The sequence below is a fragment of the Ovis canadensis genome, chromosome 13 (genome assembly GCF_042477335.2).
Source record: "Ovis canadensis isolate MfBH-ARS-UI-01 breed Bighorn chromosome 13, ARS-UI_OviCan_v2, whole genome shotgun sequence".
NCBI classification, from domain to species: Eukaryota; Metazoa; Chordata; class Mammalia; order Artiodactyla; family Bovidae; genus Ovis; species Ovis canadensis.
In genome coordinates this window covers 69,613,030-69,628,611 of record NC_091257.1, presented here as the reverse complement: position 1 = coordinate 69,628,611, position 15,582 = coordinate 69,613,030, and the positions used below count along the sequence as shown (strand labels likewise).

The 15,582-nt window shown below is 63.1% G+C and overlaps 1 protein-coding gene across 1 annotated transcript in view; it reads left to right on the top strand.

Annotated features, from left to right (window-relative positions):
• The first annotated feature begins 221 nt into the window (after window positions 1-221).
• COL9A3 (collagen type IX alpha 3 chain) overlaps window positions 222-15,582 on the top strand; it is an 18,978-nt gene continuing 3,617 nt past the window's right edge. Inside the window, exons 1-30 of the mRNA XM_069546749.1 lie at window positions 222-373; window positions 974-1,042; window positions 2,224-2,259; window positions 2,871-2,942; window positions 3,682-3,735; window positions 4,852-4,887; window positions 5,100-5,123; window positions 5,362-5,415; window positions 5,738-5,791; window positions 6,197-6,238; window positions 7,310-7,366; window positions 7,736-7,789; window positions 8,399-8,452; window positions 8,643-8,696; window positions 9,099-9,152; window positions 9,545-9,598; window positions 10,263-10,316; window positions 10,827-10,880; window positions 10,972-11,025; window positions 11,171-11,215; window positions 11,336-11,389; window positions 11,468-11,521; window positions 11,976-12,029; window positions 12,135-12,206; window positions 12,527-12,562; window positions 13,035-13,079; window positions 14,255-14,287; window positions 14,454-14,600; window positions 14,762-14,816; window positions 15,308-15,490. Coding sequence (XP_069402850.1) covers window positions 296-373; window positions 974-1,042; window positions 2,224-2,259; window positions 2,871-2,942; window positions 3,682-3,735; window positions 4,852-4,887; window positions 5,100-5,123; window positions 5,362-5,415; window positions 5,738-5,791; window positions 6,197-6,238; window positions 7,310-7,366; window positions 7,736-7,789; window positions 8,399-8,452; window positions 8,643-8,696; window positions 9,099-9,152; window positions 9,545-9,598; window positions 10,263-10,316; window positions 10,827-10,880; window positions 10,972-11,025; window positions 11,171-11,215; window positions 11,336-11,389; window positions 11,468-11,521; window positions 11,976-12,029; window positions 12,135-12,206; window positions 12,527-12,562; window positions 13,035-13,079; window positions 14,255-14,287; window positions 14,454-14,600; window positions 14,762-14,816; window positions 15,308-15,490 — 1,786 coding nt within the window. The 5' untranslated portion in view covers window positions 222-295. The remainder of the gene's footprint in view (window positions 374-973; window positions 1,043-2,223; window positions 2,260-2,870; window positions 2,943-3,681; window positions 3,736-4,851; window positions 4,888-5,099; window positions 5,124-5,361; window positions 5,416-5,737; window positions 5,792-6,196; window positions 6,239-7,309; window positions 7,367-7,735; window positions 7,790-8,398; window positions 8,453-8,642; window positions 8,697-9,098; window positions 9,153-9,544; window positions 9,599-10,262; window positions 10,317-10,826; window positions 10,881-10,971; window positions 11,026-11,170; window positions 11,216-11,335; window positions 11,390-11,467; window positions 11,522-11,975; window positions 12,030-12,134; window positions 12,207-12,526; window positions 12,563-13,034; window positions 13,080-14,254; window positions 14,288-14,453; window positions 14,601-14,761; window positions 14,817-15,307; window positions 15,491-15,582) is intronic.

Here is a 15,582-nt window from a genome sequence, read left to right as displayed (position 1 = left end):
TTTCTCTTTTGCTGAAAGGTGTGTGTGTGTAACTCACCGGTCCCAGGATAATTTTAACTCAGAGGCTGGCCCCAAAAATGCCACTGGGTTTCTTTTTTCCCTGGCTGGCTCGGCAGGGAGTGGGGCGACGCAGAAGCCCCCGCCCACCCAGGTGGGGTGGCTGAATGGGGGGCTTGTGCGAGGGCCGGCGGGGCGGGAACTGGTGTCTGGCCGGCCCACCACCAGCCCCGCCCGCCGAGCCCAGCTCGAGGCCCCTGCCTCCGCTGCCAGCTCCTCTCAGAGTGCAACTGCAGCCATGGCTGGAGCCCCCACCCTGGCCCTGCTGCTGCTGGGGCAGCTGCTGGCCGCCACCGTAACCTTGACCGAGGCACAGGTGAGCATGGGACCCGGGGCATATGGGGCTCGCCTTTGAATGCAGCTAGGGTGGGGGTCTGTGTCTCTGTGGTCACCTGTTGAGCAGCGCAGCCAGGGAATAAGCTCCCCACTTGCCCCCTGTAGCCAGTCTCCCTGAGTCAGGGAAGGAGCCAGGAATTCCGGGGCACTTGGGGATGGCGGGCACAGTCTTGTCACTGCAAAGTTTCTGCACCACCTGAGCACAGGCTCACCATTGCCCGGCTGAGCCCCCACGGGCAGGGGGACAACCTGGGGATGAGTTCAGGGACTGCCCCGTCCTCACCCAGCAGGTGTGGTGCCAGAGCTGCGTTTCCACCAGAGACACACAATGTGGCCTTTGTTCCTCATGGGCCTCGGACGTGGCCCCTCTTGGCCCAGCAAGGTGGCAGGGGACACTGCAACAGCCCGGGGGTCTGAAGGGGAATGAGGGAAGGGGCGGTGCGGGCCCCTGCACAGGCCCGAGCTCTTCTCCAGACTGGGAGGAGGGGGTGCTCTGTCAGGCTAACCCCAGGGCCAACCAGGGGGACCCGCAGTGGGAGAGCATGGGGTGCCAACACCTGATGACGTTTCTCCGTTTCAGAAAGTGGGACCTCGAGGCCCCCCTGGTCCCCAAGGGCCACCCGGGAAGCCAGGCAAGGATGGCATTGATGTGAGTTTGGGGGGGATGATGGGGGAACTTCTGTGGGGTTCTCACTCTGGTCCCAAACTCCCTGAGCCCCAGGCCTGATGGAGAGAAAACAAAGTCCACCTCCCAGAGCTGGGGTGATGTTGGGGGTGATGAGCACCCCTGTGGGATGTGAAATGGGACGAATGATCCTTGTTCCTTCTTGGAGTGGACCCCTCAGGGGTTGTCTCCCCAGAACAGGTGGGGGTGGCTGTGAAGTGCTCTTTGGGTTGGAACTGTGGGCCCTGAGGCATGTGTCTCTGGGTCCCTAGAGGGCCCACACTCCTCTTTTCTGGAGGTGAAGGCCCAGGCATGGGGCTTATGCCCCTAGCAGGGTCTCCATGGCTACTAGAGGTTGGAGCCAGCCTTGAAGGGGCTGGGGGCCTGTCATCTTCAAGGTGCCCCAGCCTAAGTGTAGCCCTGGCTGTGTGGAAGCAGATGAGACCCCACAGCCTGCCCCCAGATCCAGGTGGGGTGAGAACCCTGGACCCAGAGAGACCCAGCCAGGCCATGAAAGTTAGGGCCCTCCAGGCCTCTCCCCACCAGTGCTGTTCCCCGGTGGAGCCGCCTTGACCAGTTCTCAGCTCCTTGAGTCCCAGGGGCCTGCCCGGCTCTTGATGGCCCAAGTCTCCCTCCTTCCATCCCCTCCGAAGGGCCATTGCCTAGTGCAGCAGTGTTGGGCCCTGGACCCAGGCAGCCTCTCCTCCTGGTGGGGCTGGGCCCCTTGCACCTCAAGGCTCTGCAGCCAATAGGAGCCAGGCCCCATTGTTCCCTCTAGAGATGTTTCCATGTAATACCTGGCCTGGAAGCTTTGGGTGGTCATCAGAGGGGAGGGGTGCTGGGGTGCCTTCCTCTGTGAGTGTGGGGGCTGCCACCTCTGACTAGGTTTCAGGCAGGTGGAGGGGTGGGCTTCTTGATGCCTCCCATCATTTCTGGGGTGTTCCTGTGCCCTCAAAGTAGGCTCAAAATCCCCAGTCTGTCCAGCTAACCCCTCTCCCCACCACCTGCCCTCTCCCCACCACCCACTGCTGTGCCTGCCCCTGGAAGGGAAGGGCCCACCGGTGTGGACGACAGGATGAGGGGCTCCATCTTGTCTTCTGGAGCCTCCTCTGTCCCAGCTCTGCTCCCCAGGGATGCTTGGTCACGTGGGCATGTCCCCTCTGCAGGGAGAAGTTGGTCCTCCTGGTCTTCCTGGGCCCGTGGTGAGTGTCCTGGCTGCGGTGTGGGCTGTGTGTGTGTCGGGGGGTGGGGAGTGTGGGGATGGCCTCCTAGTCTGGAGGGGAGGGGTGGGCCTATAACAGAGGGCTCATTGACATCCCTTCCCATCACGCTGGGCCCTGGGTCACCAAAGGGGAGGCCTGGGAGAAGGGGCAGAGCAGAAAGGGGTGGGAGGGGAGTAGGTGGGACTTGGTGCCTCTCAGGGCAGGGTCCAGCTTTTGGAGCTTGTTCCGGCCAGGGGAGGGGTCAACACAACCCTGCACTTCCAGCTTGTCAGAGGTCCCACAAGTGACTCTCCTGGAGCTGTTCAGGCCAGGAATTAAGGGCTCTAGGCTCACAGAGGGTACCTCAGCCCTTCACTGGGAAGGCTGAAGGGTCCAGATGAGTATCACACAGATGTGGCCAAAGACGGGTAGGGGGCCGCTGGAGGAGGCGCCAGTGAAGGCGGGCAGCCGGGCCAGGGTCTGCGGGCAGCATGGGGGCAGGGCTCTGGTGGAGAGGCCCTCCTCGGGCCCCACTGGAGGACGTCTCTCTTCTTGGTGAAGGCCACTCTCTGGCTCAGCTTCTGTCATGCCTCTGCCCTTTCCCCCCACAGGGACCAAAAGGGGCCCCAGGGAAGCCAGGGAAACCAGGAGAGGCCGGGCTGCCTGGACTGCCTGGCGTGGATGTGAGTGTGCCCACTCCTCCCCTCCCTTCCCTTCCCCCTCCTCTCCTCTCCTCTCCTCATTCGAGCCCTCACCCCCTCCCGCCTGGAGGGGCTACATCTCAGCGCCCAGGAGTCAGGTTTAATTGCTTCTCTCCAGCTGGGCCAGCTCAAATAGGAGAGCCTGGCCCAAGAGGATCTCCGGAGGTCCCCCAGCGGGGTCCCTTGGCCTCCATCCCAGACCTGTCAGTGTCTGGCCCTGTCCGCCAGACGACAGCGCCAGCACACAGGAGGGGCGAAAGTCCCGCCAGCTCTCGCTTCTCTGGGAACAAAGACCCATTATCCAGTCCCCTCCGAGCCCCTGGCGGCTGCATCAGGGGTCCTCAGGAGCTTAAGGCGGGGCCCCAGGATGGGGGCTTTGTGAGCACTGGAGGGGGTCCAAGAGGGGAACTCTCCTGCTCCCTGGGCTTGTCCACTTCAGCAGGAGCTCTAGCTACTGGCTTCCCACCAGCTGCCCCCACCCCACCCCCCTCCCCGCCCCCACCCCCACCCCACCCCCCGTCCCCACCCCCCCCCCTCCCCGCCCCAACACAGCACACCAGGTGGACGGTGGGTGTGGCTAGTGAGAGGAGGTACCAGTCTAGTCTTTGTGACCTCTCTGGACTGGCTTTAGTTAGAGAAGGGCCCACGGCTGGCTCTTTCCCCTGGCGGGGCACATCCTTCCTGTGTGACCCCTCCAGCCCTCCTTCCATCTGCTCCCCAGGGTCTGACCGGGCAGGATGGACCTCCTGGACCCAAGGGCGCTCCTGGAGAACGGGTAAGGCAGACACCACATCCAGTGGCTTCAGCTTGGAGTTGAGGTCCCGGCCAGGGGCAGTCTGGCTGAGCACCGCCTGTCCACAGGGTGGGGGTTCTGAGGGCAGCTGCCGTGACTGGACTGGCTGGGCCCCGCCCCTGATGGGTGGAGGGGGCAGGAGGGCAGGTGGACACAGGGTGGTGTGTTCCCTGTCCCCACCCCATCTGGTCAGAGCTGCCCCAGCCCTCAGACCATGTTGAGGGGCTGGCGTGGGGGGGACATGGCTGGCCTTCCTCTTCCCGTGGTGAACCACTGCCCCTCTCTCTGAGGGGCCATGGTCATGGCCCAGCTTGTCCCCTGAGTCTGACCAGTGTCCACCAAAGCCTCTTTCTGGTTGACTAACTTCTCTTGTGGTACTGAGAGCAAAGCTGAACCCAACACTCCCTCTCCTTCCCCGCTTTAAGAAATGACCGTTTCCCAGCCCTGGAATGCAGAGGACAGGGGCTGGGTGTGGGGGGACCCAGGACACAGCACTGCCTTTGGGAACTGGGCTACGGAGCTTTCTAAGTAGAAACAAGGAAGAGTGGCCGCCTTCAGGAGGGCAGGTGCTTTGGTGATGCCAAGGAGGGTGTGGGAGATGGAGGAGGGTGGGAGAAAGTGGGCTAGCTCCAGGTTTTTCTGCTGGGAGCCTGGGACACAGGAGGGGAGGGGCCTCCAGTACAAGGACCTTGAAGTGGGGATGCAGGCAGGAGAAGGGCCAGGAGGGTGCTGCTGACAGGCAGGTGGCTGCTGGAGCTTTGGGACTCTCTACTGTGGGCCAAGTTGGGAGGGCTTCCTGGAGGAACCGGCTATGGAGCTCCTCTGTGTGGCGTGGGTCACACCTGGTGGTTCATCCTGCCTGCAGCAGTGCTCCCAGGAAGGTGGGACCGGTTCTGGCTTTTCCTCTGCAGGATTGTTGGTAAAGGGCTGGACCCAGACCCCTGAGACATCAGAGGTCCCCCCACCACCTGCTGTTAGTCTTCTGTGAAATAGGAACCCCTCCTCAGGGGAGATGGACTTGGGAGGGAGGGGAATGGGTTTGCACACACTGGCATGGTGCCTCTGCCAGCCCCTCTGACACTTCATTTCCTCCTGCAGGGAAGTCTGGGACCCCCAGGGCCACCTGGGCTGGGGGTGAGTACTGGCGTCTCCTCCTGGTGGGAGTTTGAGGGCCCCGAAGCTCCCCAAATGCGACCCCTCTGCAGCTTCTTCTGCGGTCCTGGGTGCCATCTGGGCTGTATCCTCTCATCCCCAATGACTGCCCTACCAGCTCAGGGTGATGGGGTGGGTGGTGGGCAACCCCCTCCCATCCCCAGCAAGCCCTGACCCCATTCTTGGCATTGCAGGGCAAAGGCCTCCCTGGACCTCCTGTGAGTACTTACAACCGTCGTGCCCACCCCCCTAAAGCATGCCCACCACACTCAGAGCCAACATGGTCACCAGGTCCCAAGCCAGGGTGAGGGTGGGGCTTGGTGGGGGGAGACAGAGTCCCTGTACCTGAAGAGAGCTGGCCAGCCCTTGAGGGGATACAGGATAGAGTCTGAACTGCTCTGGGTCCTCAGAGCTCCCTGGGTGCAGAACCCCCTCTCTCACTTCTTACCTTCCCAGGGAGAGGCAGGGGTGAGCGGCCTCCCAGGTGGAATTGGCCTCCGGGGCCCCCCGGTGAGTGACTGTCAGGACTCCCCAAAGGCAACTGTGGGGGGGGCTTTCCCTCCCCTTTCCCTGCCCCCTTCACCTCCTCCCTGCACCCCTCCTCTTCCTCCCCTCTTCCTTGGTGGGCCTCAGTGGCTAAAGTCCAAGGACAGAGTGGATCTCGAGATGCAGAAGGTGGGGGAGGGGTGAGCAAGTGGGGGGCACCATAAGTGCATTGTCTTGGATGGGGGTGGGGTGGGGGGGTGAGGGGGCTCATCTCTGGAGGAGGCTAGTCGCCTCACCCCTGGTGGGGGCTGCTCCTGCTCTTTCTAAGTCATAACCCCTCCCACAGGGACCCTCAGGACTCCCAGGCCTCCCTGGCCCCCCAGGACCTCCTGGCCCCCCTGTGAGTACTAGGCAGAGGCTCTCAAGCTCTTGGGCGAGTCTCAGGCATGGGTGACTGCTTGGTGGGTGGGACTCCCTTGTCCCCAGGGTGCCCATCCTCAGGCCCCCCAGGCTGCCAGCCCCAGGACCCATGTCTGCATGGAGAGTCCTGGCCATACCCCAGACAGGGGCTAGGGCCAGGCTGGAGCAGTGCATCAGCTGACCCGGTCTAGTGGGGCTCAGGCCTGGGGCCACCCACCCCAAGGGCAGACGGTTTTTGTCACTGTCATGCACTCTGCAGAGGGGCCAGCAGTAACTGGCACTGGGTACTGGGGGATGAGGGGCCCGAGCGCCCTGATGGTCTCGCATGGCGGGTTGTAGGGAGAGGGTGGAGGGTTGTGTCGAAGCTGGCATCTCTGTTTTCCAGGGTCACCCAGGGGTGCTTCCCGAAGGTGCTACTGATCTTCAGGTGGGCTCGTGCAGCCTTTTCAAAGCCTTTTGTGGGGGTGCCTGTCTTGGTGGGAGGGGCCCCCATCTGGAGAGCACAGGAAGGCAGGGATGGGGGCTCCCTAGGAACAGGGTCAGTGCAGGCGGCACCAGTTCTGGGTGTAGCATCCCCCCCACGCTGCCCTCTCCCCACCCCCACAGTCTAGCCTTGCACCATCGCATCTCCCTGGCATGCACGGTAGTGCAAATGGAAGTTAATTTAAGCAAAATCACATGTTGACCAATTCCGCTCCTCCTTGGCACAGCCAGGCTTTGCATGTGAAGGCCAGGTTTTAGCCACGCAGGGCAAGCTTGACCACCTTGATGGGGAAGACAAAAACTTTCAGGCTACAGTCTCATAGTTGAGCTTTGTCTCTCACATAAGAACAGTGACTCTGGAGCGGTTGTAAGTTATTAAACAGAGGGCCTGGCCTGGCCCGGCTAGCCCACTGGTGCCCCTGCTGGCCCTTCTCGCCCCGACCTGTGTCCTTGAGGGCTTGACGTTGGTGTCCCTGGGGAGGCTTCAGGGGCTCTTCTGGAAAGAGGAGAATGACTGGGAGCAACTGGGGGGTGACATCACTGGCTCTACCAGATGAGCTGCGGAATGATACAGAAGCCCCCACACCAGCCCTGGGCTTGCCGAGGCCCTGGGGATGCCCAAGGGTCATATACGCCTCCCTCTGGCACCTCCATGCACCATGGGGACCCTGAGCAGGGCTGGCTGCCGAGCTGTGTGATGAAGGCCCCTTTGTGAAGCCAGCAGCCACTCTGCTGAATAGCTACTTTGAACCTGTGCTGGGCCGAGACATAGGAGCTGGGTGTGTGGAGGCAGCCTCGAGGGGCTGGTGGCTGCAGCCTGGCTCTGCAGTGCCTCGCTGCACCCCGCGGCGGCCCTGAATGAGGCTCTGTCTCGGCCCCCAGGAGGCCCCCGTGTGGCCCGAGGTCCCCTTCACCCATGCCAAATGGCACACCCCAGGGCCTCCATGCTCTGACCTCAGTCCCCGCTCCTATTCTGTTTGACCGGGAGGGGTCTGACCGCTCTGTTTCCCAACAGTGCCCGGCCATCTGCCCGCCAGGCCCCCCAGGGCCCCCAGGAATGCCAGGGTTCAAGGTGAGCAGTCACTGAAGGTTGACACAGACCCCAGCCCACCCCTACACTCCCTAGGAGGTGGCCGGGCCCCGACATGGGCAGAGGTCAGGGGGTGGTGGGGTCACAAGGCTGTTGCAAGAAGCAATGGGGGCTGGGGTCCCACCCTGCTGGGGGTCCTTGCTGTGTCCCTGCCCCTCAACACTGGTGACCCGCTGGGATGGGGGCATCGAGAGACAGCATGGGGAGAGCTGGTCTCAAACCCCCACCCCATCCTGGCCCAGCACCGCTCCTCCCACCAGGGCCTTGGCTTCCCCAGCCAGCTGATGGGCCTAACTGGTTTGGGCTGCTTGGGGGTGGGGCCGTGACTGTCTGCCCACCGCTGTCTTCCAGGGACCCACTGGCTACAAAGGGGAGCCCGGAGAAGTCGGCAAGGATGGCGAAAAGGTGGAGGCCGGCCGTGGGGTGGAACCTGGCAGGGGGGTGGGGAGGAACGGGCGCTGGGGTGGGGTTGGGGTGAGGGGTTGGGGTGACTGAGAGGTGCTGGCTGCTTCCCAGGTGGGCAGGTGGGGGCAACCTGACTGAGCGGCTTCTGTGAACCCCCCATCCCCCCATTCTGGGCCTGCCTGCCAGAGCCCAATGGTTTGGGGCAGGGTCTCTGCACAGACCACCGCCACCTGGCCTCACACAGAGGTTCCTTGAGCCGGGGCAGACCCGCTGCCCCCCTCCCTCGTGGCCACTGCCCTGGAGAACATGTGTCTGTCCTTACCCGCAGACCAGGGCCCCTCTACCGTGGTGGGAGTGGCCAGACTGCCACGTGAGCGGCTGACCCCCACCACGAGGTGTCCGGGGAGGGCTGGGGTCCTTGCTGGGAGGGAGGACAGGGTGCGACCTCTCTGGAAGACGGCCAGTGCCCCCTCGCCTCGGAGGCGCGCAGCTGTGAGGTCAGGGCGGCGCCCCCCACTGCTAGGGCTTGGGCAGTAAGTAGGAGGAGAGGGCAAGGAGGAGAGCTGGGGCTGGCGCCACCCATCACCACTTTCTGCACCTCTCTTGCAGGGTGACCCCGGCCCCCCTGGACCCCCTGGTATCCCGGGCACCGTGGGGCTGCAGGTGAGCAGGGAGAGGGGTTGGACAGGTGAGGATGCGGGGTGGACGGCTCAGGGCTATGAGGAGTGGTCCACCAACCCCCAGGACGGGACTGGGTGGGGGTCCTGAGACCAGGGTCTCCGTGGTTCCTGGGGGTGTGCACTCCTGGGGGACTGCTGGCCCGGGCCCTACAGCTCCAGCTGTCTCCCTGCAGGGTCCACGGGGCCTACGAGGACTTCCAGGGCCACTTGGACCCCCCGGGGACCGGGTAAGTCTACAAGCCCCCCCCGCTCATCTGCCCCTTGAGGGGCTATGGGCCAGCCTGAGGTGAAGAGGCACTGGGGGCCACCTCCAAAGGTCAGGTGGGCCCCGTGAGTGTGGGTCCTCACCCGTGACCATGGCAAGGCTCTCTGGACTCCACTCACCGGATGGTTCCCCAAACTGGAGCCTGTGAAGGCTTCTGTGGGTCCAGGGGGGTGGGAGGGGCAGATGGGGGTCATTGGGGGGGCTTGGCAAATGTGGGGAGGGGAAAAGGCCTGGGGACCCTAGTGGGGGTGCTGATGGGGCCAATGCTGGGGAGCTCCTAGGAGGGTCTCTCCAGATGGACCTGGGTGCTTTAGGGATGCCCTCAGGCTTCTGATGAGAGGCTCAGGGTCTTTCTCCTCCACAGGGTCCCATTGGGTTCCGAGGGCCCCCCGGGATCCCAGGAGCCCCTGGGAAAGCGGTATGTGTGTGTCTGGGGGTGAGTGGGGTGGCCCCTGCAGGCCCAGCTCTGTTCTCTGCTCTCTTCCTCACCCAGTCGCCTTCCCCAGACCCACTGGGCTGCCCCAGCCCTTTCCGGGGCTTCACTGTCCCGTGGGCTCACCTAGGGGACACATGTGTCACACCTAGGCAGGCACCTATGTGCATGCCTGAGGGGAATGACTGGGCACACCTGGCGGGGGGGTGAGTTTCCCAGAGGAGTCAGCCTGGCCCGCGTGGGAGATCTGCGCCCTGTTTCCAGGCATGAAGTGAGGTGGAGGTGTGGTCGGGGTCCCTCTGGCCTCTGTGACGCTCAGCAGTGTCACCTGCCCCCCACGTTGTTAACTCTTTCCCTGTCCCCCCTTGTCACTGCAGGGCGACAGAGGAGAGAGGGGCCCAGAGGGGTTCCGTGGCCCCAAGGGCGACCTTGTAAGTGAGAGAACCTGGGTTCTCTGGGTCCTTCCTGGGCAGAACCTGGTCCATGGGGGTGGGGGAGGCACACAGACAGCAAGTCTAGGGAGGCCTGGGGCGGCTGCCCTCCTGTGGAGGTAGGGGGAGCCCCTGGGTAGTGCCAGGGCCGACCTGGGGAGAAAAGCCTTCCCCCCTAGCCCAGGTAGCTTCCCCAGGAGGCCCCGGCCTTGTTTCCCCTGTGGCTCCTTGAAGCTACTGTCACCTAACAAGCTCCTCTTGGGAGTGGCCGGGCAGGGGCCAGAGGACCACTGACGTCCATCAAGAGGCCCTGGGCTGTGAGGCCTGACCTTGTGCCAGGACTGCCCAGCTGAGAGATGGAGCAACAGAAAACACGACTCTAGGGTTAAGTGACACTGAGATAATCAGGCATCTGGTCATTGAAGTGACTGTCTCCACACCCATCTCGTCTTCCCCCAGCTTGAGAGCATCCCCAAGACCCTAAGATAGCTCCTGCTTGATGGCCCTCTTCTGCTAAGGGTTGGGCCTGGCCCCCACAGCTGTCCCCAGCCAATCCTGAGTCTAGGAAGTGGTGGGCAAGGCTCCTGCCCCCCTCCCAGGACCCAGTGACACACCTGTGAGAGCAGTCCCCGAGGCCTGACTGTGGTCCCTCCATGTCCCCTAGGGCAGGCCTGGTCCTAAAGGCATCCCCGGCATGTCTGGGCCCACTGGAGAGCCGGTGAGTGTCCGCAGCTGCCAGCGCATGGTGGGGTGGGGTGGGTGACCTGTGAGGCTCTCCTAGCCCCGTGCCCACGTTCAGCCTGGACCCACACTTCCCGCTGGCGCCCTGGCTCCTCCCCCACCCCAGCCTGAGAGGACAGGGTGGCACGGCCGGTGGTGGGAGGCAGAGCTAAAGGAGGGGAGGGGAGGGAGAGACCCTGGCTGCCGTCCTGCCGCCCTCCCAGCACGTGGCTCTGTCTGTGGTTCCAAAATTGGTCAAGCCTGTGGGACTAGGAAGGCCAGATCCTGGCTCCCAGGCCTTAGTCTCCTGGTCTGTAAAGCGGGCACAGCAGGCTTTCCCTGGGGTGCTGTGAAGAGTCTGGGTGCATCCTCCCTGCCCTCACCTGCATGATTGGAGGGCAGCACAGGTCACCACCTGCCTGAGCCCGGGAGCGTAGACCCACGACAGGGCAGTGGGGAAGGGCAGGGCCTGGAGGGGGCCCACAGCCTCACACCGTCCCATCCCCAGGGCATGCCAGGCAAGGACGGCCGGGATGGTGTGCCAGGACTCGATGGCGAGAAGGTTGGTCCTGCCTGGGGGTCTGCAGGGAGGAGGAGGGTATGCAGGGCATTCAGCCTGCAGGACCCCAGTACGTGTCCCACAAACCCCACAGGGAGAAGCTGGTCGCCACGGCGCCCCGGGAGAGAAGGGGCCCAACGGGCTACCGGTGAGTGCGTGCCGCTACTGGGTGGCCATCTACCCCGAGCAGGGGTGTATGTGGGGTCTCTGCATCAAGGCCAGGGAGGCTGCGGGAGCCCCTCACTCTCAGGGTGCTCTGCCTCTGACCTTGTGTGCTGACCTCTGACCTACAGGGTCTCCCCGGACGAGCAGGGCCCAAGGGTGAGAAAGGAGAACTGGTATGTGGTTGCTTTCTCCAGGGGATGGGGAGAGGAAGGCGCAGCCGACAGTCTGGGTCCTGGGGGCAGAAGGGGCCCTCCCCCGCAGGCAGGCACTCAGGGTTCATCCCTCCCCCGCAGGGCAGACCTGGAGAGCTGGGCGAGGCCGGCCCCTCGGGAGAGCCTGGTGTCCCTGTGAGTATTTGCAGCCCTTTCCCCCTACTCACATGTGTGTGAAGCCCGCTGACACCCTCTGTCCCTTCTTGAGTGTAGGGAGATGTTGGCATGCCCGGTGAGCGTGGAGAGGCTGGACACAGGGGCTCAGCGGTGAGTTGGGGAAATGAAGTCTCAGGGGGCAATGGGCTCGGGGCCTGTTTCTCTGTGGGCTGGGGTGACATCTTGGCAGTATGAAACGGCTGAGTCTGTGAAAGTTGGGACATGGTGGTGGCCGGGGCCCAGCGGTCCTGTCCTTGAGACTGTGCTGAGGGTGCAGAGGCCCAGCACCCAGCACCAGGCCGAGGGAGCAGCCCTGCCTCAGGCTCCTCCACGGACCCAGCAATGACGCCACCAGCATCAGTGCCCAGGGCAGCGGGAGAATCGGTGCCTGGTGCCAAGTCCGGCTGATGCACAGGGTCCCAGGACCTGACCTCTGCTACCCCAGCTGCCCCTAGGATGCCCCCTCCCCAGCAACTGGGCCAGATGGCTTGGGGTCCAGTCCTTGTGCCTGCCCAGCCCCCAAGGGGAGGTGAAGCTGGACTAACACTCTCCCTCTATCTTTCAGGGGGCACTGGGCCTGCAAGGCCCCCCCGGGGCCCCTGGCGTCCGTGGCTTCCAGGTGGGTGAGGTTTGGGGCCAGGGAGCCCAGGTGGGCCAGCCAGGCTTGGGGAGAGTCAACACTGGGCTCCTTTATGGAGCTGACGAGCTGGGCCCTTGTCTGTAGGGCCGGAAGGGCAGCATAGGAGACCCCGGCCTGCCGGGCCCCCAAGGCCTCCGAGGTGGCGTGGGCGACCGGGTAAGTGCTGTCCCAGCAGGAATCCCTGCACCCCAATGCCCCTCATCCCACCTCCCACAGTTCCACAGCACACTCAAAGGCAGTGTTGGTGCCCAGTAGTCAGCACTGGGGGGTCCCCGTTGTCCCTGAAACTTGGGGGCTGGGGGCATCAGGGAGGAGGCTGGGGCAAGCTCCTGTCACGCTCAGGGGCCAGGATGCCAAGTGTCCAGAAGGGGCCCTTGTGTGTCAAGCTGGTCCTGGCGCCCCAGTCGGGGAAGGGTACCAGCCCCCTCCCCCGCCCCACTGTGATCCTCTAATGCTCATCACCCCTTTCTGACCAGGGCCCAGGAGGACCTGCCGGCCCCAAGGGCGACCAGGTGAGACATCGGTGGTCAGGTCAACTGGGGGGCTGCCACTGTCTTCAGGGCTGGGGGCACCTCCTTCTCTCCCTCCCTCCTTCCAGCTGTGTTGCTTCCCCTACTCCTGGCCCCCCAGGCTGACAACTCAGAGCATCCATCCAGACCGGGGTCAGTTGGCTCCTGGGTACAACAGAGGCTGCCTGTTGGCTCCTGGGTACAACAGGGCTTCTCAGGGACCCTCAGAGTAGGCATGCTCCCCGCTGGCTGTCTGGGTCCCAGGAGCAGCACCTTCTCTCTGGAGGGCCCAGGGTGGGAGAGGGGCCCACAGCTCTGCTGCTGACCACCCCCACTTCTGGAGCACCAAGAGCACCTAAAATGGTCCAAACCCACCTGAGGCTCTGCTCGCTGTCTGCCTGGCACCCAGGCCTGGGTCTCGGGCACAGTTCCCGCCACGAATGGGGGTCGGCAGCTCAGCACTCTGTCATTTCAGGGCATCGCGGGTGCTGACGGCCTTCCTGGGGATAAAGGAGAACTGGTGAGTGTGACAGGCGGCCTCTCGCCATGTTGGGGTGGCGGGGAAGGGTGCGGGGAGGGCGGCATCTGCAGGTCTGTGGGGTGGGGGTGGGGCCGAGTCGAGGCCCGAGGCAGAGGGTGGGACCTGTGCTGTCCCCTGTGGTGGGTCTTCTATCCCCCACCCCCTCTCCACACTCCCTCTGTGACTTTTCAGTATGAATTAGCCAGAGCTGAGGCTGAGCTACAGAAAATGCTGCTTCCACCGAGCTGATAAAGCGAAAGGCTGATAGAACTGACAGACAGTCACACTTCGGGAAGAAGTGTGGGAACAGGCAGGGTGTCTGGGGACAGGGACCTTCATGGCCCCACGTGGCAAGGGTCTCTGGCTCTGTGACCAAGCCTTTCTTTAAGTCTGGAAACGGCTCAGTACAGGATCCTCGTCTCCAGCAGAACCTTGTAGCCCAGAGCCAACCTTTCCAGCTGGGGTGCTGGGCACCAGCTGTGGCTGGAGCGGAGTTGGCGTCGGGCTCTCACCGGACAGCAGCCTTGGTGGAGGAAGGGTCCTGGGCCATCTGGAATCTGGCAGATTCCCAGGTTCACAACTGGAGAAGGGGGGCCTCAGCCACGGAGACCCTCAGCTCTACCTTGTAAAACAAGAGTGAGAACAAAGCAAACATGGGTGAGAAGCGCACTGCTGCTAATAACACTGCTTAGGGAAAATAAGGTGGCTTCCCTGATGACTCAGACGGTAAAGCGTCTGGCTGCAATGCAGGAGACCCGGCTTCGATCCCTGGGTCAGGAAGATCCCCGAGAATGAAATGGCACCCCACTCCAGCATTCTTGCCTGGAAAATCCCATGGATGGAGGAGCCTGGTAGGTTACAGTTCACGGGGTTGCAAAGAGTCGGACACAACTGAGCGACTTCACTTCAGGGAAAATAAGTTTAAAAACATCAGTAGCTACAATACAATCTTAGCAATATAAAAACATAAAAAGAATATACAATATTTATGAACATAAAAGAAACATACCTAGAGTAAGAAGGAGTAACCCCTGTGGATGTTGTCATGTAATCAGACAGCAGCTTCATGGGTGACTTGCTAGTAATGGGCAAAGCTGGCTCCTGGGGAACTAGTTCCCACAGCCAACAACACGTGAGTAACTGAAGTGCACAACTTCCTTTCTGCTCTTTTCCAGGGTCCCAGCGGCCCTGTTGGCCCCAAAGGAGAGGTGAGTGCCTGGCAGACACTGGCTCCCTGGCCCCCTTGGGGCCCCAGGCTGGCTCTGGGGCACTGATGGCCGTGTGGGTCAGAAGTGGGGAAACTGCCAGCTCCAAGGGAGAAGCCCCTGCAGGTGGCTCGGCCATGACCCCCTCCCTGCTCCTGTTTCCCTCCAGTCCGGCAGTCGCGGGGAGCTGGGCCCTAAGGGCATCCAGGGCCCCAACGGCACCAGCGGCGTAGATGGCGTCCCTGGCCCCCCTGGCCCCGTGGGCCTCCAGGGCGTGCGAGGCGTGCCCGGCATCACTGGAAAACCTGGGGTCCCGGTACGTGTGCCCCGGGAGCCAGTGCTCCACTGTGTCGGGCTCTTCCTGGATCTGGATCAAGTCCTTTCCAGACAATCAGGGTTCCTGGTGTTAGTGGGGGTGCCCCAAAGAGAAGCCAGTGGGCCCCCCAATATGATGATGGATTTGGGGGTGAATTTCAGGGGAAAGAAGCCAGCGAGCAACACATCAGGGAGCTGTGCGGGGGGCTGGTCAGTGGTGAGTGTCCTCCATCCCACCCCACCCTGCCTGGTCCACGGTGCCTGTAGCCTCACCCACCCCCAGCCGGGTCCCATCCTCATCCCCAGCCTCACCTTCATCCCATCCCCACCCCCGACACCACCTCCTCACCCCCAGCCTCACCCTCATCCCACCCCCCCAGCCTCACCCTTATCCCACCACCACCCCTGCCATCCCCAGCCTCACCTCCACCCCACCCTCATCCCCACCCTCCATCACCTTCCAGCCAAGCCCACTGCTGGTGTCCCTGGGGTCTGCACTGGGTGGGCTCCTTCCCCTCAGCATTTCTTAGGGCTGTGATTTGCTCTTCAGCATTTCTCACAGACAGCATACTGACACCATTTCTCACAGACCTAAAGCAGTTACAGCCCTTTGCAGTCAACGAACAAGCTTTCTTTGAAGGGCAGTGTGTTCACACTTCATGTAACACACTTCTGATGAATACATGCCTGATCTTTGTTTTCCAAAAGAGCAAATCGCGCAGCTAGCCGCGCACCTGAGGAAGCCCCTAGCACCAGGCTCCATCGGGCGCCCGGGTCCTGCTGGCCCCCCGGGCCCCCCAGGCCCCCCAGGCTCCATTGGTCACCCTGGGGCTCGAGGGCCCCCTGGATACCGAGGTCCCACAGGAGAGCTTGGAGACCCTGGACCCAGAGGTGAGTGCAGCCCACCCCACCACGCAGCCACACGCCGGAGCCCCCCACCAGTATCTCCGCGCAGAGTCTCCACGTTGAGATGCTCCCTTATG